The sequence below is a fragment of the Panthera leo genome, chromosome C2 (assembly GCF_018350215.1).
Source record: "Panthera leo isolate Ple1 chromosome C2, P.leo_Ple1_pat1.1, whole genome shotgun sequence".
Taxonomy (NCBI): domain Eukaryota; kingdom Metazoa; phylum Chordata; class Mammalia; order Carnivora; family Felidae; genus Panthera; species Panthera leo.
The window spans coordinates 70,707,680-70,730,957 of NC_056687.1; the positions used below are offsets into that span (position 1 = coordinate 70,707,680).

At 36.8% G+C, this 23,278-nt stretch overlaps 1 protein-coding gene across 1 annotated transcript in view; it reads right to left on the reverse strand.

Annotated features, from left to right (window-relative positions):
* Positions 1-23,278, reverse strand: part of OSBPL11 (oxysterol binding protein like 11) — an 83,875-nt gene that overhangs the window by 22,595 nt on the left and 38,002 nt on the right. The window contains exons 6-9 of the mRNA XM_042954579.1: positions 22,734-22,935; positions 17,939-18,084; positions 12,024-12,164; positions 2,928-3,426 (exon numbers count right to left, since the gene is read on the reverse strand). Coding sequence (XP_042810513.1) covers positions 2,928-3,426; positions 12,024-12,164; positions 17,939-18,084; positions 22,734-22,935 — 988 coding nt within the window. The remainder of the gene's footprint in view (positions 1-2,927; positions 3,427-12,023; positions 12,165-17,938; positions 18,085-22,733; positions 22,936-23,278) is intronic.

Genomic DNA, 23,278 nt, shown 5'->3' on the forward strand with positions numbered 1-23,278 from the left:
TAACTTTTTCAGTAATACATAAATGTCTAATGCTGTAGTTATAGAACTTAAGTCTCAGACAGTTTAATGGGAAAAAAAAGCATTCTTCATCCTATGTATATTAGGAAGAAAAAAACTAATTCTATCATAAAAATACGGTCATAATAATAACTCTGTCTGCCAAATTCTGAAGTATTAGGCTATAAGATATAGAAGTGACAGTTTTCAAGCAAATACTATTCTAATGGAGTTAGTTTTATATTAAATAATGCCATACTAAGGATGATTTTTTAACAAAAAATATAAGAGAGGGGAGCCTGGGTGGCTCAGTCGGTTAAGTGTCCAACTTTGACTCAGGTCATGATCTCGCAGTTTGTGGGTTTGAGCCCCATATTGGGCTTTCTGCTGACAGCTCAGAGCCTGGAGCCTGCTTCAGATTCTGTGTCTCCCTCTCTCTCTCTCTGCCCCTCTCCTGCTTGCACTTTGTCTCTCTCTCTCTCTCAAAAATAAACATTAAAAAAAAATTAAAAACATATATATAATAAGAAGAGAAATTACATTAATTAATAATCAATTTATACTAGATAATTAAGGGACACTAAGGATATCTGAGCTACATTACTAACCCAAGCTCCTTACCTGGGTCACCACTAGAATAAATACTTAACTGAACATGTACTACTAGTCTGAACTCTAATGGTATCTCTCTTTCTAAGTTTATTTATTTACTTTGAGAGAAGAAGAGAAGGAGAGAGTTCAGAATCCCAAGGGCTTCTGATGTAGGGCTCGAACTCACGAACCATGAGATCATGACCTGAGCTGAAATCAAGAGTCAGGTGCTTAGCCAACTGAGACACCCAGGCACCCCTAATGGCATCTCTCTCTTAATGAAAGCTCATTAAGTACTCTGTTTTTAATGTTCACAAATAAGGGCAAGAGTTATAAATATTCTAATATAGGTAATTTTTAGGATAAGCAAAGAGACAAATTGAGATTCTAAAGCAGTTTACTTTACATAAAGTAATATGTACTCTTTTCTTGTATTACCTTTATAGTCTTCACAAAGGGCAACAATAAATTAAGAATTATCAAGCCATTTATGGCTTGGTTCTGGCTGTGGAATGGTTCTGGATGTAATACATTATATATATAATGGGAGCTGTCAGAAGACATATAGACAATATCCTTGAATATACGTAAGTGTTTAATAATAACTGCTGATTCATTTTAAGATGGAAAAGATGTTATTACTTTTCTAAAAATATGTCATCATATAACCTGGGTTTATGATCTGATTCCCAAGGATATATTTAGCATTAGTATCACACACTGTAGAATTTAAAATCTGAAGCAATATACAGTTTTGAATGTATATGATAATAAACTAGTTAATAGAATTCTAAAACCTCACTTACTTAATCATTAAATGGAATTTCCCCCAACAAATAAATATAAACCATGGTCCATAATAGGAGCAAAATAAATTGTTGTGTCCCATTCCCTGATTTCACTTACTTTCTATTGAGGTTACTGATAGAAATTTAATTTCTAAAAGGTAATCCATAAATATATAATCAGCACTTAAATAACAAAAATTACCTGTTTTGTACTACCTTCATGATTAGTGCAAGGTCAAGATATTAATGCTTTTCCTAATTTCCTGAAGTATTTCCTTTCTTGGAGAGGCCACCATTACCAGATTCTTTCTGCCAAATGAACTGGTAAGAACTAACTGTCCTTTCAGAGAGAATGTTAAAGGATGACGTTCTAAACCTGGCTAGGCCTTAACTTTTATGACCTTGAATATGTATCATCACCTCTAGACTTTTTTCATCTATAAAATAAATAAATTGATTCATGAAGATCTGAGAACAAATGTGACGAAGTTTATAACTGAAGGTGGCAAACATTTTAATTAATAAAACATGAGTATTTTCTAATGTTATAAAAGTTTTGATTAACTTAAAACATTTGGAAATTGGTAAGACTCACATCACAAAAGATTTTAAAAATGGGGAAAACTGAAAAGGGGGATAAAGTATTTTCTTCACAGCTGCAGTGACAAAGTCTCAAAATGTTAGCATCACAGGCTTAATTATACCATGCTTACATTGCAAGTTTACATTCTGAACAAATTATTCAGGAAACAAGAGTTTTCCTTTAACGTTAAAATGGTAGGGTTTTTTCTGCCATTATAGTTTCATGAACTCTGCAATGATTTCTGTGGAGACTTTGTGATGTTGTTGGTTTTGGGGTATTACCTTAAATTATTTTTTCATAACCTTTGCTGAAGTGGAATTAAAGTCTGGCAATGTATTTTAAAATATCTTATGCATACCTCCTTAGGAAATATAAAAGATGTAGATAAATCTTTATCTATAATATATTTCTTTAGTGCTTTTTATAATAATGGAAATACAGAAATACAATGCCCAAATAAAGGAAATGGTTAAATATAAGATGGTAAACATCTCATTTCATAGGATATTATAGTCATTAAACATGTTTTAAAGATTATCAATGACATGGGAAAATGATTATTTAGTACAAAAAAGCAGGACAGAAAACTACAGACAGAACAAATCCCAATTTTACAAAAGAGAAATAAAAGTATGAACATATACACAATTAAAAAAATACAAAATGCTAGCTAAATTTATCCCTCTCTGGATGGAGGGTTTAGAGAAACTTTATTTTCTCCTTGATATTTTTCTCAGTTTCCCATATATTCTACAATAAGAATATTTTATATTTAAAACCAGGGAAAATTTTTAAAAAGATAATTTATATTTGTCCATAAATATGAGCCTCCCCTCCCCCACCATTCTGGAACAACTAAAAATTAGAAGTAGTACACATCATTTCAGAATTGTAATATTTATCTAAGCTTCCCCAAATTTAAGATTATAGTTAGATATTAAAAATTGGAGGATAGTTTTCCTACTTACCTTCTCCAACCATTGTTACGCCTATCGACATGCCTAAGAATTTGCTCTTAGTCCAGACATGTGCATTTACACACATCTTCCTCTCTGCACATTCTGCATAAAATCCTGAGACTGGAGGATGATGGGAAACCTGCTCAGCAACAAATCTGACTGTATAACAGTCTGGTCCCGCCTGGCTCAAAGCCTCCTCTGATAGAGGAGCATGATTTGTGACTGCCTGGGTAGAAGAGCTGCTGATAACAGTGGATGCAACCTCGCTTTTTGGCATCCTCCAGGAACAGTGAAATGTTTCTCCAATGATAGGATTGTACGGTTTCTTAGCAATGGCTCCTTTCCGGCCTTCATGAAATGAGGTAAGGTAGTACTCAACAAAACGAATCATTCTATCCTCAGCTGTGGCTCCATTAGTAATGGCTATGAATAGGTCTGGATGAGACATAAAGTCTGCATACATTTCCAGCAAGGAACGCTTCTCTAGGATAAATGTAGGAAGCACCACCTAAAATAACAACAACAAAATTATCAACCAAAGTGGGAAATTTTAATCCATGTGCATATCTGTAGATAACTATTCTTACCTTTCTGAAAACACTTTATTCTAGATGAGCATTAAAAACAAAGTCACAAAAATATTTGCTCTCATTAAAAAATAAGGATGCTTGGGGCACCTGGCTGGCTCAGTCTGAAGAGCATGAGACTCTTGATCTTGGGGCTGTGAGTTCGAACCCCATGTTGGGTGAAGAGATTAGTTAAAAAAATAAAATCTTAAAAAAATTTATAAAAAATAAGCACACTTAAAAGGAAATGAAAGTCAAGTTAAGATTAAACACCAAGAAGGTCAGGTAGAAGAAATTTTTTAAAAAATCCTCAAACTCCTAGACTGGCTAAAAGTATCATCAGGGAAATGGTGGTCAAACTCAAAGTAAATGCTACCCATGCTTTTTTTTTTTTCCTTTTCTGCTTTCAAAATAAATTGTGGCTGACTGAACAAGATATGAGATATGAGAAGAGGCAATAAATGCCATTCCCTGAAAATAAACAGACTCGAGATCACTGACCCAAGCAAAAATTCTAACTTACACTTAATTTTAAGAAGGGAACTTGTTTTGTTGTTGTTGTTTTGTTTCATTTTGTTTTTAAGTAGGCTTCACACCCAATATGGGGCTTGAACTCACAACCTGGAGATCAAGAGTCCCATAGCTCTACCAACTGAGCCAGCCAGGCATCCCCCAAGAAGGGAACTTTTGCCTTTTACAAAGATGGTGTCAAAGGTAAAGAAGGAAGGCTCTGTACCTCCCAAAGGTAAAGAAGGAAGGCTCTGTACCTCCCAAAGCAGGGGCCAAAGCAAAGGCTCTGAAGGCCAAGAAAGCAGTGCTGAAAGGTATTCACAGTCACAAACAAAAAAGATCCGCATGTCACCTACCTTCCAATGGACCAAGACACTATATCTCTGAAGGCAGCACAAATATCTTCAAAAGAGTGCCCCCAGGAGAAACAAGCTTGACCAGTATGCCATCATCAAGTTCCCCCCAACTACCCAGTCAGCCACGAATAAAACAGAAGACAACGACACACTTGTTCACTGTGGATGTCAAGGCCAACAAGCACCCGATCAAAAGGCTATGAGGAAGCTCTATGACACTGAGGAGGTCAAGGTCAATGTTTTGATCAGGTCCTAGGGAGATAAGAAGGCATATGTTCAACTGGCTCCTGACTATGGATGTTGCCAACAAAATTGGGATCACCTAAACTGAATCCAGGTGGCTAAATCTAAATCTAAATTTTTTCACCAAAAACCCCACAAAAACCCACAAAAACAAAAACAAAAACAAAAGGAGGGAACTAGTGACACCTAAAGCCAGGTAACTGTAAGAAAGATAAGTTTTCTTTAGAGCAGAATTGGAGAGGCACGACAAACTGGTTCAACAAACTGAAAAAGCAATGCTGCAATATTTTTCAAGAGCCCAAAGATGTTTGTATCCATTTAGCCTAGTAAGTATTCTTCTAGAAATTTAGCCTTAGGAAACAATATGAATCAAGAAAAAGAAATGCAAAAACAAAATTAAAAGCTATGCTTTTAACAGTGGTTTAGAGAACTTAAATACAGAACTTTCACGTGATGAACTACTGTATCATTTAAAAAGATGGTTTTGAAGACGATACAGGAATACAAAAGATACCAATGTTTCAGGTTCATCTCATGGTGGATTGAATATATACATCTTAACTACACTTTCTACTGAAATCCATTAAAATTATATTAAACATTTTCATATAAAGACAAACCCACACACCAGGAAAGCAGAAAAGAGCAACAACATTTTGGGAGTTGTTAACTAGAAAGCTAGGGGTTTATAGATTCCGGAGAGGGTTCAAGAACTGGAACTGACAGCATCAGGTACCTCTGGATCCGAGGGTTAACAGGAATGCTAAAATAATGATGACTGAGTGAAATCTATGTGCAAAACAACTGGATCCTTAAATCCCCTCCCCAATTCTACAGTGTTGTTAACTGTTCTTCCTGCACCTCAGCCAAGGTCTGGAAGTTTAGTCTCTCCAGAATGAAACAAGGTGGCTTATTCTCTAGTTTGGGGAACACCAGGGGCTTCCAAGAGAACGGACACCATACTGATAAAAGGGGTAGGAAGGAACCCTATATGAATTAAATGTTAGATGCTGAGATCCTCTCCCACCTAGTCCTCTTCTCCTCCACACTCCTAGTTGCTCTGCCCACCAACCAGGAGATCAGAAGAATGCTTTCACTAACCCTAGAGGGAAAAATCTAATGATGCTAACACTAGGTTCCCCAGCAAATCCAGATTACTTGACGCTGAAAAGCATAGGCTCCACCTATACATTCGAAACTTAAAATCAGGTTTTTAGCTTCCCTACACTTAATCATGAACAGAAATCCAAGAAATTCTAGATCTCTGAGAAAGTCTCTAACTAAGAATACAAAGACCAAGATAAAGAAACAGACTTGGAAGAAACAGAAACCTCTCTGAAGGGAGAGGGGGAAACCTTAAAAATAATGATTAATATCGTCAGAGACTTGAAAAGATATCAGATACATGAAACAAGGATGTTTTGAAAAACAAAATTCAAAAATTTTAAAACATGGTAACAAAAATTAAAAATCAAGAGAAGTTTCAAGGGCGCCTGAGTGGCTCAGTCTTAAGGTTAAGCATCTGACTTCGGCTCAGGTCATGATCTCACGGCTCACGAATTCAAGCCCTGCATCGGGCTCTATGGTAACAGCTCAGAGCCTGGAGCCTGCTTTGGATTCTGTGTCTTCCTCTCTCTCTGATCCTCCCCCACTCACGCTCTGTCTGTCTCTAAGATGAATAAACATTAAAAAAAAAAAAAAGATTTCAGAGAGAACAGGAATGGAGAAGACAAAGTCATCACTGAAAAAATTCAAGAAAATTTTAGAGAACTGAAATATATGAGTTGTCATACTGCAAAGGCTCACCAAATGCCCAGAGATGATGGATAAAAAAAAAAGACTCCTATATCAAGACATGTCACTGTGAAATTTCAGACTTCTGGGGACAAGGGAAAGATTCTAAATTTCAGATAGAAAAACAAACAAAACAAGTTACATAAGATGACAAACTGGAATGACTTCAGTCTTTTTGCCAGAATCCTGTAGCAAGGAGGCAATATTCTAAAGGAAAATTAGTTGCAAGTTAGAAATTCTATACAAACTCGCAATCAAATATGAGGGCAAAATAGACATTTCAAACATACATTTTCACACTTTGCCTCCCACAGACCTTTTTCTGAGGTTAAAGGAAGATGTGCTTCACTAAAATGAGAGGCAACCAAACAAGAAGGAATACGGGAAATAGACCTAGCACAGGAGGACAATGAAAGGACATCCCAGGAAGAAAGCTGTACAGCAGACACAGGGAAACTGGTCCACATCAGAGTGGTGTGATTCAAGAGACAGACATATGGAAGACTGTTAGCCACGTGCTCCATGCTGCCACTGTCACCAACTTTTGAAACCTGAGGACAGAATGAATGCTCTAGGGAAACTGGTCCCATCTGCATCTGTATTTGGCTTGCGGTGGGCATCTGCTGAAGTACCAACTCTCCTTTCCATGCCCTCCTGTCTGGATTGGCTGAAGATATTCATTTCACCCAAAGACATGTTCTGGCTACAATCTACCTCTGAGAGTTGGAGGTGGGTCACAGTGGATGACCCTTGCTTAGCAGTGGAAAACACTGAGCAGATTCTTCCCTCTGCCCACATTTCTGCTGAATGTCCAGTATCTGGCTCACACCAAATGCTTTAACTCTGTGAGCCATATATTTCACAGGACTTATTCAGAACTTTGCCTTCTCATTTCTTCATAAAGGGCTCTTCTAAAATTTCTCAATAATTTATAAGAAGCTGAAGCCGGGGACTCTGTTTACCTTATCCTCTCCTGGGAGCCCTCTCCTATGAATGGGAAAGAGCCCTCATATAGCTAAGCTTGTGCTGGCTATTCATTTTTTCCTAAATTATATAACATTGTTATGGGATACTTTTACAGGTGGTAAAACTATAAAAAAAAAATAGGGAGATGATTAATATGAAAGTCAAGTAAGCGGCTACTTCTAGGAAACAGTAGGGGACTACAATTAGGAAGGGCCCTCCGAGAGCTTCCAAGTTTTGGCCATTCCACAACCTGTTATCTGAGACGTAAGTACATACGTATTCATTTCACTATTGTCCTTTGAACTGTCCTTTATACCCACAAAAGACTATTTGTATATTTCACAAAGAGAGTATTAACTGAAAAAAGGAAATGTAACAAAATTGGAAATAAACTACATATATGAAGAAAGATTGGAAGGGATTCTAAAAACTTAGTGTTGTGTTGTTAGAGTGATAAAATCATAGGAGATTTTTTTTTCCTTTATTTTCCAAAATTTTCTGTAAACTGTATAATTATACCGAATTCATAATATTATTTAAAAAGGAACAAAATGAACAGTTATTACTTATTCACAACATGCAGACTTGGACCCACATGTTGCTATAGTCCCAGCACCTACCACAGTGTCTGAATATAAAGGGGGCTCAAAAAATATTTGTTCTATCAATGTTATTGTTAGAAAGAAGGTGGTAGATGTGACTATAGTTTAGACACCACATTTTTAAACGTTGCTCAAAAATACCATTCTTTTCAATGTTATGTGAATGTTTGTAATTCATAGTTGGTTAATGTTAATGATTTTATATATAAATGCTATGTATATGTATTTATATCTTTAATTAACAAGGAACAAGTGTGGGGAAACAATATTATATATAGTTATCATGTATAGTTATCATGCTTAGAGAGAGCTTTAGCATCTGGATTATTACCACAGCACATTCTTTTCAAATGTTCTTATCCTCATAAACCCCTATACTGTTCTTACACCTTATAAACCTAAATCTACTAAAGGACAGCAAACACCAAGAATAACCAAACAAACCTTTCATATCATTATGCATTAAAAAATATTTTTTTTAAGTTTATTTATTTTGAGAGAGAGAGCACAAGCAGAGGAGGGACAGAGACAGAGAGGGGAGAGAGAGAATCCCAAGCAGGCTCTGCACTGTCAGCACAGAGCCCGATGTGGGGCTCAAACTCATGAACCGTGAGATCGTGATCTGAGCTGAAGGTAGACACTTAACTGTCCGAGCCACCCAGGTGCCCCTCATTATGCATTCTAACTGATTTTACAACTAATAGTCTTTTTTAAAGCACTAAAATGAAAATATTTCCAGAATAGAAAAGATACCCAGATGAAATATTAAGGTTAGATGAAAGAAGAAAGGTTAATGAGTTTCTTTAATAATTCCTAAAATGTTTGCTTCTTGGGTTTTTAATTCAATCCACTTCTTTTTAAAAAAAATTTTTTTAATGTTTTTTATTTATTTTTGAGACAGAGAGAGACAGAGCATGAACGGGGAAGGGGCAGAGAGAGAGGGAGACACAGAATCGGAAGCAGGCTCCAGGCTCCGAGCCATCAGCCCAGAGCCCGACGCGGGGCTCGAACTCACGGACCGCGAGATCGTGACCTGAGCCGAAGTCAGACGCTTAACCGACTGAGCCACCCAGGCGCCCCCCAATCCACTTCTTTTTAAACTTTCCTGTAATCACTACAAGTCTAAGTAAAGAAAAAAATGTTTTGATTTTGAGATGCTTCAAAGTAAATGCTAAAGGCAAAATGCTTTCTATTTAAGTTAGATTTTAAGTTACTTTTTTTGTTGTTTTTTGTTTTTAAATTTTTTTAAGTTTTTTTTTTTTTTTTGAGAGAGCACACGGGAGGGACAGAGAGAGAAGACAGAGGGGAAGAGAGAGAGAGAGAGAGAGAGAGAGAGAGAGAGAGAGAGAGAATCCTAAGCAGCACTGTGATAGCGCAGAGCTCGATGCAGGGCTTGAACCCACAAACCGTGAGATCTGGACCTAAGCCAAAATCAAGAGTCAGTGGCTGAACCGAATGAGCCACCCAGGCACCCATTTGTTTTTAGAGAGAGAAAGTGGCGCAAGCAGGGGAGAGGGGCAGAGGAAGAGAGAAAGAGAGAAAACCTTAAGCAGGCTCCATGCCCAGTGTGGAGCCTGATGCAGGTCTCAATCCCAGGACCCTGAGATCATGACCTGAGCCAAAATCAAGAGTTGGACACTCCAACTGACTGAGCCACCCAGGTGCCCCTTATTTAGGTTATTTTTTATTTTTTATTTTTTTTTAAGATTTGTTTTTAGGGGCCCCTGGGTGGCTCAGTTAGTTAGGTGTCTGACTTTGGCTCAGGTCGTTGTGATCTCACGGTTCAGGAGTTCGAGCCCCGCGTCGGGCTCTGTGCTGGCAGCTCAGAGCCTGGAGCCTGCTTCAGATTCTGTGACTCCCTCTCTCTCTGCCTCTCCCTTGCTCACATTCTGTCTCTGTCTCTCAAAAAATAATTAAAAATAAAATATTTGTTTTTAATGTTTATCTATTATTTTTGAGAGAGAGGGAGAGGGAGAGAGAGGGAGGGAGAGCAGAGAGAGAAGGGGACGGAGGATCTGAAGCAGGCTCTGTGGTGGCAGCAGTGAGCCAGATGTGGGGCTTGAGCCCTTGAACCACAAGATCATGACCTGAGCTGAAGTTGGATGCTCAACCTACTGAGCCACCCAGGTGCCCCTGGGTTACTTTTAATCTATACTTTCATTACCTTCAATGGCATCAAAATCCTTAATTTGAAATATAGCTCCTAAAGTCAATTCTGAAATCCCATACTAATGCAAAGTAGTGTCAGTAATAATTCAAAGTACATAATCCCGTAGTAGTAATATTTGACATATATAGGTTTTGAGTCTAATTTGCTTTTTATTTTATTTTTTATTATTTTTAGACAGAGAGGGTGTGCATGCATGTGAGAGCATAAGGGAGGGGCGGAGGGAGAGGGAGAGAGAGAATCTTAAGCAATCTCCATGCTTAGCATGGAGCCCAAGGTGGGGTTCAATCCCACAACCCTTGGATCATGACTTGAGCTGAAATCAAGAGTCAGATGCTCAGCCGATGCTTTTTATAATTTTTAAAAATGTTTTATTTATTTTTTGAGAGAGAGAGAGAGAGAGAGAGAGAGAGAGGAGAGAGAAAGTGGGGGAGGGGCAGAGAGATGGGGACAGAGAATCCGAAGTAGGCTCTGCGCTGACAGGCTGATAGAATGAGCCCGATGTAGGGTTCAAACCCATGAACTGTGAGACCATGACCGGAGCCAAAATTGGATGTTCAACCAACTGAGCCACCCAGATGCCCTAATTCGCTTTTTAAATTAACTTCATAGATTGCTAAAACAAATGAAGACACACTAATTAGATAAACTAGAAATGGAAAAGACTGGACCAAAACTAAAAACCATAGTGTTTCTCAAACTTTAATGTATATATGAACCACATGGGGGATCTTATTAAAATGTAGATCTGGTCCTCTAAGTTTGGCGTTGGGGGCTGAGATTCTGTACTTCTAACAAGTTCTCAGGCAATGGAGATGTTACTGGTCTTCAGACAACAATGTTTTTTTCTAGTTTTACTAAGGTATAATTGACAAATAAAATTGTTAAGATATTTAAAGTGTACATTGTGATGATTTGATATATGAGTACATTGTCAAAGAATTTCCCCATCAGTTAATTCAGACCACACTTTTAAAGTAAGCAAGGCTATGGGGTGTCTGAATGGCTCAGTCGGCTAAGTGTCTGAATTCGGATCAGGTCATGATTTCATGGTTCATGGATTCAAGCCCCGCATCGGTCTCTGTGCCGACAGCTCAGAGCCAGGAGCCTGCTTCGGATTCTGTGTCACCCTCTGTCTCTGCCCCTCCCCTGATCACACTCTGTGTCTCTCTCTCTCTCTCAAAAATAAATAAACCTAAAAAAATTTTTTTTAAGTAAGCAAGGCTACAGACCAGAGGACTGCAAAGTATGGCCTTTGGGGAAAATCTGGCCTGTGTTTTTATAAATAAAGTTTTGTTGGAACACAGCCATGCCCAGTCCAACATATTATCTATGGCTGCTTTCATACTATAAAGGCAGAGCTCAGTAGTTCCAACAGAGACCAGTGTCCACATAGCTGAAAATATTTATTATCGACCCCTTTACAGAGATGTTTGTTGACCCTTGTTATAGATAACACCCAAAATGTACGATCCAAAAAGGAAAGTAAGAGTAAAGAAGAAGTGGTCATAGCCTTTCATGGTTTTCTGGGATTACATCCTTTTCTTTCAATTTTCCAGTTCTGTATACCAATGGACCTCTGTCATTTGTACAGAAATAAGATTAGAGGTGTTTACTTGCTATATGACTTCCTGCTGTACAAGATAAGGCACATTTTTTATGAAATAAGAAATTTTGATCAAAAGACTAAGAAACCCAGTCCATAGATCTTGGGGCTATAAGTTTGAGCCCCCCATCAAGTAGAAAAACTACTTAAAAAATAAAATCTTAAAAAAAAAAAAAAAAGAGAGAGAGAGACTAAAAAACCAATTCATAAAAAATAAAAAGCCCTGACAACATTAACACTTACAGGTATAGTCCTGACCTACTGATCTCCACAGCCAGTTTACCCCATTACTTACTCTTGTTAAGTCCATGCCCAGCTTAAGCTGTGACAACAGATGTAGGATAACACTACGTTGCTCTTCCACAGCTCCCAGGTCATCCTCCTTGTTGTCACATGTATCCTCTACCTCATCATCTGCATTTATTTCTTCAGGTTCCTTGATGTAAAACAAAGCAAAAGTCTAACGTTATAAGTGCTTATTAATATCCATGAAGAATAAAAGTCTCTTTCTGTCACTGTTTTTTTGTGCAAGAAGACTCTTGTGTTTTCTTTCTTTTCAAAAGAGAAATTGGATTAAGCAGCAAGCTTTGCACACAACAGATAGAAATGCTAATTAAAGGACAGAATTCACAGCCACACTAAAAAAAAAATAAATAAAAGTGTATGTCAAACTTGAAAACATTTATATTCGGCCTAAATGAATCTGAGAACAAGCAAAAATCTTTCTAAAAATATAACTTCATCACTTAGCCATGGAATAGATTTCATTCAATAAGCCCATTATCGTTTACATTAAACATAATGTGGTTTTGCCACAAAAATAATATATGAGATACATATATTTTATAAACACTCTTTTTCAAAAAGAGTGAAGAATGTCTCATCTGAATCTCAGGCTTTGCAAGCTTGGACCACCTGTTTGGGGGCACTACCACTACCTATAATTTAAGTTGAAGATGCTTTGAGAATAAAATATTTGCCCTTTTTTAAAGCTAAAATTATACAAGTAAAATTGAAAAGTCACTGTACATGTCAAGTCTGACTACTATAATGTATCTTTCCATATTCATTCATTCTTGGAATTGTCAGGAAGAAACTTGGGGGCTGAAGAGAATCCTAGGTGCAGGTACAGAAACCTTACAGTTATTCATGCAGTCTTAATGCCACAAAAAGGTTCTCTGCACAGCTCTTCAATCACTCAATCAACCTCTTGAAAAACTGAAAATGTTTACTTTCATTTCAATAGGGTCTTAGTTTCAGATAATCATTTAAGAGAAACTGAATTTCTTATTCCTATTTAAACAATAAGTAATAGTTTCAAATTCCAAGATTCTACAGAATCTTATCGTGTTCATTTCTCATGTTTATGTGGGGAGGGGCAGTTCCCATCTCTCTCAGTGGTACTCTTTTTAGTACCTTTGTGCAAGACAGCTTTGATATTATAGATTTTAAGTTACGAAGATTTTTAAAAGAATATGATTTTTAAAGAATTTTTTTAAATGTTTTATTTATTTTTGACAGAGAGACAGAGCATGAGCGGGGGAGGGGCAGAGAAAGAGGGAGACACAGAATCCGAAGCAGGCTTAAACTCACAGACCGTGAGATCATGACCTGAGCCGAAGTCAGATGCTCAACCGACTGAGCCACCCAGGCGCCCCGAAAAAGAATATGATTTTGATAATGTCTCAAGCCTTTAATTTTCTCTTCATATAATCAAATCCTATTAAATAAGAAGCCCATCTGTCCTCTGTAGCTAGGCAAAAACCAATCTTAATCAGGCATAAAATCAAGAACTTAATGTTCTCAGATGTTAAAAATTATTAAAAACAAAATACAAAACATAGCAACAGAATTAAAGAATAATGGGTTTCTGGCCATTCTTTTGCCTTTGTTTTTCTCCTTTTTCCTCATCCCTTTTACCAAGGAAATCTATCAGCTCAAATTCTGATAATTTAATTAAAAGTCTAGTTCATTCATGTTAAGACCACACAGACAACTACTGTTTGTATATTTCAGAATTACTTCTACTTTTACAACCTTAAGGAGAGATCCCAAAGGCTTTCTAAATTCCCCTTTACAATGGCAAGTCTGTCAGGAAGTACTTCCTATTGTCTATCCTAAAATCAGTTGCAAAATATAGTCTAATGAAGTTTAAGTACACTTAGGAAAGTTTATTCAGTATACAACGGGGAAAAGTTGATCATCCACGTCTCTACATATGGACACCAAATATAATTACTAATTTGAGAAATGTTGAGAAAAACTCTATTAGGTCTTGATTAAATAATGTTCTCCAACCCTCTGAAGAGGTACCATTATGTTTAGGGTCAGAACCTAGGACACAGAATAATAATGCAAACATAATCTTAACATTACTATATATTACAAAGTTGACATTGTGTTTTGGAACCTCCTCCAGTGAAAATAATATTAAAGAAATAAAACATAATCTGGTAGAAAATCTATTTAAAATAGTACAGTTTTTATTGTTTTTATAAAAATAGTCATATTCATTGGAATAGAAAAAAAGAGGAATTCTATTAATTAATTGTTGATTCTAAATCTTGGTGTGAATGGCAGAATTTGGAAGCTCTCCTTTCTTCTTGAAATGTCTCTTTTTAGAGATCATCATGCCTTTCTTAAAGAAAAGCTTAGGGGCACCTGGGTGGCTCAGTCAGTTGAGTGCCTGACTCTTGATTTCCGCTCAGGTCATATCTCACAGTTCATGAGATGGAACCCCATGCTGGGCTCTGCTGACAGTGCAGAGTCTGCTTAAGATTCTCTCTCTCCCTCCCTCTCTGCCCCTCCCCCATTCTCTCTCTCCCTTTCTCTCTCTCCCCCCTTTCTCTCAAAATAAATAAATAAACATAAAAAAAGAAAAGAAACGCTTAAGAGAAAAGCTTTACCAAATTCAAATGAATGTGCTCAAATGTGTAAAATCCCTACAAACGCAGAACGGTTTGCAGACAGTGGCAAGAGCTACTAAGTTTCTAGGAATTCATAATATTTGGAGACTGCATAGCAAAGGGAAACCCCAATATTCCACAAAAGTCATATTAACCCCATCTTTGTCCTTCTGATTTCTGACTTGGGCACAAAGGAACTGTGGGCTTCATTCTGGCCTCACCAGGGTTTATTTCTTCCATCACACGACAGCAAAATTTCCACTACCATATGTCTGCCTCCAGCTTGCATTAACACTCATATTTCAAAGAAGGCATGTATGAAATTTTTAGAAAATGCAGGTCTATTCTGGTATGCTTGAGTCTAGTGTCTTGTGTAATTAAAAATAATATCTATGCACTTATTTTTTTTTCTACTTACACTAGGTGATATATCTGGTCTACTCACTATTTCAAAAGATTTGGAAATATAGCAATGCAGGTAATGCTATATGAAAATGCAGGTCTATTCTGGTATGCTTGAGTCTAGTGTCTTGTGTAATTAAAAATAATATCTATGCACTTATTTTTTTTTCTACTTACACTAGGTGATATATCTGGTCTACTCACTATTTCAAAAGATTTGGAAATATAGCAATGCTCTCCTGCCCACCTTTGAGTCCCATCTTTAACTTATGCCTCTATCCTGATCCCCAACATGCTTTGTATTCTCATTGAGAAGAATGAATATGTTGGACTAAAGGACTTATAGTTTCTAATTTTCACTTACAAATTATATCTCTAGTCCTGATTTCTCTCCAAAGCTTTGGTTTCATTATTTTTAACTGCTTTTTATATATGTTTAAATCATATATCCTTCTCTTACATAAAATTCAACATGTTCAGGGGCACCTGGCTCACTCAGTCAATAGAGCCTGCAACTCTTGATCTTGGGGTTTTGAGTTCATGCCCCACACTGGGGGGCATAGGGATTACTTAAAAATAACATCTTTAGGGGCGCCTGGGTGGCGCAGTCGGTTAAGCGTCCGACTTCAGCCAGGTCACGATCTCGCGGTCCGTGAGTTCGAGCCCCGCGTCGGGCTCTGTGCTGACAGCTCGGAGCCTGGAGCCTGTTTCCGATTCTGTGTCTCCCTCTCTCTGCCCCTCCCCCATTCATGCTCTGTCTCTCTCTGTCTCAAAAATAAATAAAACGTTAAAAAAAAAAATTTAAAAAAAAAAAAAAAAAAAAAAAAATAACATCTTTACAAATTCAACATGTTCATAAACCATACCAAAACTTTTCTCTCAAAAGACTCTTCCTAGTTTTCCTAACTTTGTGAATGGCACCACAATTCTATCTAGTCATATAGGCTCACAAACTTGGGAGTCATTCTTCATCCAACCCTACATCCAGTCAATCCCAACTCCAGCTGATTTTCGTTTGAAATGCACATTACCTATTCATTTGTCTTCATTTCTACTTCCATAGCCTTCTATCCACACTTCAATTCTAGATCATTACCATATACCAATCTTCTTAAACATATCCCATGCTCATGATTTTTATCATCTATTACATTAAGACTAGATTCTCCTGCATGATTTTTATGTTCCTTGGAGGTACAGTTTACACTGTATTCTATGGAATAGTGGCTCTAGGGATTATCACTCCCCAGAGAATGCAACATGAATGGCCACCTGGATTTGTAAAATCCAACCACCCTGTGATCATTTTCCATAAACCAGGTGCTCTGCTAAATTCATTTTATGTTCATAACAATCTTATATTAACATTCCTGACTTACAGATGGGAAAATTGAAGCTAAGTGGTTAATTATTAGCCCACGTGTCAACGATAAGACGTGATTTTAAAACCATCAGGCAAGTTTTTACCACAATAAGCATATATGCTTTAGTATCCCTGCTCCTGTTATTCCTCCATCTCAAGATCCCCTACTACTCCTCTTCTCTTCAAATCCTTTCTTCTTTGAAAGCCTGATTCCAATTCTACTTTCTCTCCAAAGCATTCCCCTCCACTCTATTCAATATACTTCTCTTCTTTCTCTGAATGCCCACATCCCAACAGCTTAAACCATATCAAGTAAGATAGGGAAAAAAATGCTGCTTCACGTTCTCCTCTCCTTGTTTCATGTCTATACGTTATTGTGACTCCAAGTAGATTATAAATCTCTTCAGTGAAAGAACTATGTTTTCAATTTTTTGTGTCTCCTCTTAATTCCTAACTAGACTTGTCATACACTAGATAGCTTAATAAAGACTAAAACTGCTTTGACTCTAGAAATGGTCAAAAAGCACTCCATACTTTTTTTCTTCTCTCTTGCCCACACTGTTGCCATTGCCCACTTCGTTAAGCCAAGGCTGTGGCCAGTTTTGGAAGTTTCTGTGTCATGTTCTTCTTTTAAGAAGAATTTGCTTGTATATAAATAACCAAAAGCTGTGCATTACTCTTAACTCAGTAATTCTACTTGGGAATATAACCTAAAGAAATAACCTAAATAAAGAGGGAAAAAAAAGTAGACAAGATGATTTAGTGCTATTTACAGTAACAAAAAATAACAGAGACTAGATATTTAATAGCCTACTTCAACCTTTAAAAATTTAATTATATAGGCCAGAAAAAAACACTTATGGGAAGTATCAAGTAAAAAGAGCTTAAAATAAAACTATCTATGTAATTATCATGACCATAAAAATACCAGATGTGAACACAAAAGGCAAAAAGACCAATATGATTTGTTACAGTGGTGGAATTATGACTAGAATAAGATATTCTTTAGCTTCTGAGAAATGTGGAATGAGAAATACTTTATAAAAATATTATAAAACCCTGGGACTGTGCTATTTTGAGTAACACTTGAAAAAAACTGGTCTGGCAACGTGCTTACAACAAAAAGACTTAATAGTAAACTTTTATACTTGTAAACTTAATAGTAAGCATCCAGTAAATAATGTAAATTAAGATAACGAGGTAAGAAATGTAACAGAAATATTGTACAAATAATAAAAGCTATTACCTAGAAAAATAAAAACATGCAAATCGCAATTTTAAAATACATTTTTATCAAGCAAGTGAGCCCCAACTAAAAAAAGCACATAATTTAACCTGCAAAACACAACATGTACAAGTATTATACAACAGACCTCTTTAAAGCCAATGCAGTTTACAGTAGAAGAACAATATCTAGAGTCTGCAAGAATGCTGCTCTGGTGTTAGGGTGACTTGTACGCCCTGACAAAGAAAAGAGACCTAAACCTTTCCAGTGATTCCTAGTTTTTACATCAAAACCGTATTTTCACATTACCTTACCCTTGCTAATGGTCCAGATTCTTCAACACACTGTTCTTCTGGGACTGCCACTGGTTTACTTTGCTCAGTTGCAAAAGGCTGGTCAGCTCCATTTTTATAGTGGTTTGATAAAGGTATCTTTGGTTCTAACCACTCGATTGTCGTTCCTGATGAAGTAAGAGAAAACTTTCGCTGAAACTTGCTCATAATCTGGAAAGTTCAGCAGATGTGGATTTTATTAAATGATTTTGTTTTGAGCCCACAAGACTAAAAGCAATTCAAGCTGTTAAGACACTCTGCAAAACGGCCACTTGTATCTCATTAGCATGAGCACCATGATTGGGTATTTTACCACAGAGCAGCTTGCAACTTGAAATCAGATACCTTTTAAAAGAATCAACCCTGAATAGGACTGAACAACTTCTTGGGCAAATCCGGAAACCATAATGTATTCCCACCTTTCATAGTTGATTTGTTACCCTTTCTGTAAAAATACGTAACTGCATTAGGATTTAAGGAGTCACAATTACAGGAGGAGCCTGGAAGCATGCAACAGTAAAATTTTCTTCATTTTGGGACTGAATCTTATTCTCAGTAGCGATTTTCTAACCATTCAAGATAACCACCTTGAGCTAATATAACTGCAAATATATGTCCATTCCTCTTTTTTTCAATCATAATAAAAAAGGTCCATATACTTTTAAAAAGGCTCTTCTACTGAATAAATAATAGGTGACCTAGTGAAAGACAGTGGTCACATTTAGAGACCTGTCATCTTCTCAATTAATGACTCAAATGTCTCTTATTACCCTCAACTAGTATAACAAAGTGGATTCTATGCCTAATCAATAATGGAAAATGTTCCATTTGATTTCAGAGGCTGATCTAGGTTTCACAGAAGCTTGATTATTAGAGTCCTACGGAAAGGGATGTTCAGACTACCACAGCAGAAATTACAAATGTGAGGGAATTTACTTGAAATGCCAGACTTCAGTACAGGGATAAATTATGAAGTACCCACTAGGCTACTAGAGCATCCTGCCTTGCCACTCAGTTGTCTCATTTGGCACTGGGGGGTGGGTATTCATGATTGGGGGAATGCCCTGGGTAAGTTCAAGGGGCCAGTTTAAAAATCCCAAAGAAATGAAAACGTTTTGCCCCTATGTTAAAATGTTTATTCTTTTTAAAAAATGTTTATTTATTTTAAGAGAGAGAGACAGACAGAGAGGGAGTGTGAGCAGGGGAGGAGCAGAGAGAGGGAGAGAATCCTAAGCAGGCTCCACTCAGTGCAGAGCCTGATGCGGGGCTTGAACCCACGAACCGAGAGATCATGACCTGAGCTGAAATCAAGAGTTTGACACTTAACTGACTGAGCCACCCAGGCACCCCTGAAATGTTTATTCTAAATATCAATATCTAGATGTCATTACTTATAAAGATAAAATGCACACAAACACTAAATATAAGAGATCTGTTTTAAGAGACTGCTCAACCAGAGGTGCCTGGGTGGCTGAGTCGGTTAAGTGTCTGACATTGGCTCAGGTCATGATCCCATGGTTCATGAGTTTGAGCCCTGATACATTGGGCTCCGTGCTGAGAGTGCACAGCCTGCTTGGGATTCTCTGTTTCCCCCTCTCTCTGCCCCTCCCCCATGCTCTCTCTCTCTCTGTCCCTCTCTCTCAAAATAAAAAAAAATTTAAAACAATATATATTAAAGGGGTGCCTGGGTGGCTGAGTCAGTTAAGTGTCTGACTTCAGCTCAGGTCATGATCTCATGGTTCATGGGTTTGAGCCCGGCATCAGGATCTGTGCTGAGCTTAGAGCCTGAAGCCTGTTAAAGATTCTGTGTCTCCCTCTCTCTCTTCCCCTACCCCACTCATGCTCTGTCTCTGCCTCAAAAACAAATAAACATAAAAAAATTTTTTTAATAAAAAATATATATATTAAAGATTAAAAAAAAATAACAGATTGCTCAACTGATTGGAAACCACAATACTCTTTATCAAACCAATCATCCGGTCTCAGGACCCCCCCCTAAATCAATGATCCTTATGGGACTAAACACTAATTTAAACTTAGATTTGATTTCTTGTGTTATCTCAAAATTTGAGTAAAAAGGTAACTCAGTTTTTCTTTCCACGGTTATATTTTTATTCTCAAGTGACTAAAGAATAAATTTCTACAGACCTAATTTGAAAAACATGACCATTTACGGTAAGAAATACCAATACTCGTTAATCAATTCCACCACATATCCACAAATCCATGCTCCAAAACATAGTAATGAGAACAACTTTTAAATATTTCTGTAAAGTTTAGTCTGTTTCATTTGTTAATTAAAAATGCAAATTTAGGGGCGCCTGGGAGGCTCAGTCAGTTGAGCATCCCAACTCTCGATTTCAGCTCAGGTCATGTTCTTACGGTTCATGGGTTCAAGCCCTGCAGCTGGCTCTGTGCTGTGTCAGCATACAGCCTGCTTGGAATTCTCTCACCCTCTCTCTCTGCCCGTTCCCCACTCACTCTCTCTGTCTCTCAAAATAAATAAACTTAAAAAAAATGCAAATTTATATTGTACATGTTTCACTAATCATGAAGCAATCATTTAAAAATATAATTATGTATTAAACTACACAAATGAAATTTCTAAGAGTTAAAAAAATTATATAGTACTTAATTAATCAAGGATTAAGCATCTAGTATCTAGCAGTGTGCTACTTGATGTGCTTTGCAAAAATTACATACCATCAATTGGAAATAAACTTTCATTTCCCTAACAAATTATTATTACCAACACTAGAATTAAACCAAATTTCATAGCTCAAGGTAACTCATCCCATGTTCAACACAGAACAGTTAAGTAAACCAAAGATCTATCCCTTCAAAAGAACATAATGCAGCCAATAAAAATTATACTTACCAAAAGCATAACATAAATTGGAAAATATACTTGATATTAAGTGAAAAGTATAAGATAAAAATATATTTTTTCTAATAAAAATGGGGTAAAACAAAAACTAAGAAGGAAAGAAAACTTGGTGGGGTATGCACTAATATTAACAGTGGCAGTTTCTGGTTGGTGGGATAATGCAGGATTTGTTTCTTTTTTCAATTGTATAATAGTTCCTAAAATTGTTTACAATGAGTGTGTGTTGCTCTACTATAGGAGAAAATTTTCATTGGACTTCTTACAATTCTTCCAAGGCCCCAGTGCATGTTCACAACTCACAACTTAGGTATCTTATCTCTTTGGAACACCCTCCAGTCTCTCCCCACCTCCCCTAAGCTAATTGTTTTTTTAGCTTTTCTAGGCATTTCCCAGACCTTTTTCTGTCAGAAGTATTGGTCCATTTATATATTCTCCCCAAGCATCTTGTTTCTATTATAAGCAACACTTTCCATATTACAGTTAAGTATTTACATGTTCATCCCCAAGTGAACTATGAGTTCCTTAAGGGAAACAAACATAGCTTACTGGCCTATATAATACTGCCCTGACCTATACCTACAATTGACATTAAACATAGTTTGTTAGCTTGAAATATTGATTTAGGTGGGCATACATTTGAGAACGGAAGCTGTATTATACCCACATCAAGATCTGACTATGGTAAACTTTTTCCTGGGCAGAGACTCATTATCTTTCTAAAATATCTTTCTTTCACAAAGGGGTTAATTGGGGTAAGAGAACAATAAATTGTGAAACACTAAGTTACTACTATTTATTAAAACAGTGTGATGCAGATGGAGGAGTTGGGGAGATGTTGTTAAAAGGGTACAAACTTGCAACTAGAAGAGGAATAAATTCTGGAGATATAATACACACCATAGTGATTATAGTCAAAATACAGTATTACATACTTCAAAGTTGCTAAGTGACAAGATCCTAAATGTTCTCACCACAAAAAAGTATTAATTATGTGATATGATTGAGGTGTAGGCTTCAGTGGTAATCATGCTGCAATATGTATATGTATAAAATCAACATGCTGTGTACTTTAAACCTACACAATGTTATATGCCAATTATATCTCAATAAAGAAAAATGTGATTTTATTCATCTCATTTAATAGAAAACCTCATTTTTTGTCCTCCCACACAGTAACATTATTTTCCCCAGTAGATTAATTTCAACAAATAAGTGCTCTCAAATGCTAGATGTACACCTTCTTTTCAAACTAAAAAGTAACTGATAGACTTTAAGATCTACATCTCAATATGGATATAATGAACTGTGGACTAAACAAAAAGTTAAGAAATGGTCCCAATATTTCTACTAAGGTCAACTGGATGAATAATGATGCCACCAATATTAACAGAAATATAGGAGATGTGGGTTTTGAGTTCAATTTTCAACATGTGGAGTTGAGGTCTCCAAAGGGATATTCAACTATACTAATCATTAGGCCTATATTCAATTTAGATATGAAAAAGGATAAAGTAAGAAGACTTTCTTTAACATTAAGGTGATAAGTAAAAACCAAGAGCCTCCTTGGGCACCTGGGTGGCTCAGTTACACGCCTGGTTACACGTCTGACTCAGTCTCAGCTCAGGTCATGATCTCACATTTCATGAGGTCACAGCGCGGAGCCTGCTTGGGATTCTCTCTCTCCCTCTCTTGCTGCTCTTCCCCACTTGCTCTCAAAATAAATAAATAAACTTAAAAAAATAAATAAATAAAAATAAAAATAAAAACCAAGAGGCTCCCTGGTTTCCTTTCTTTCTTTTTTTAGTTAAGACTTTTTAGGAATTAGAACAAATGCAATCTTTCCGTGTGTAAGTCCTTAATGTGAAACCCTACTTTTAATCTACAACTTACCTGAAGACAGTGAGCCCTTCTGATGTGATGCATGCTGTAACTGCAGAATATGAAAGCAGTCGTTTAAGCAGTTCATAGTCGCCATGGAAGTAGCTTTGAGCATTAAGAGATCCTGGTCCAAGGAACTAAGATGGCCAGAAGCAGGAAGGCATTCAATTCGCCTAATTAAGTCTCTTTGTTGTCCTTCAGCATGAGACATCATCTAAGGGAAACAATAGTTCTGTGCGTCCCACTCATGATTTCATGATATGTGTATCACATATACATACAGTTTCCATTTTAATTACCATATTCAGTTTCTGAGCCATTTTTGGCATATATTAGGCTTAGAAATCTATTTCAAATTTGGCTATTCTCAATTAGTGAGCACTTAATAGTGCAACTGTGCAAAAGATGAGGACCTTTGGCAGCCACACTTTTTCTTTGGAAGCACCAAAGCTCAAAAGCCTTGACAAACCTTTTATTAACAGTATACATTTGTACAAGCCATCAAAAAAATATTCTGGATCATCTTCAATAGCATCATTAAATACATCATTACAAAG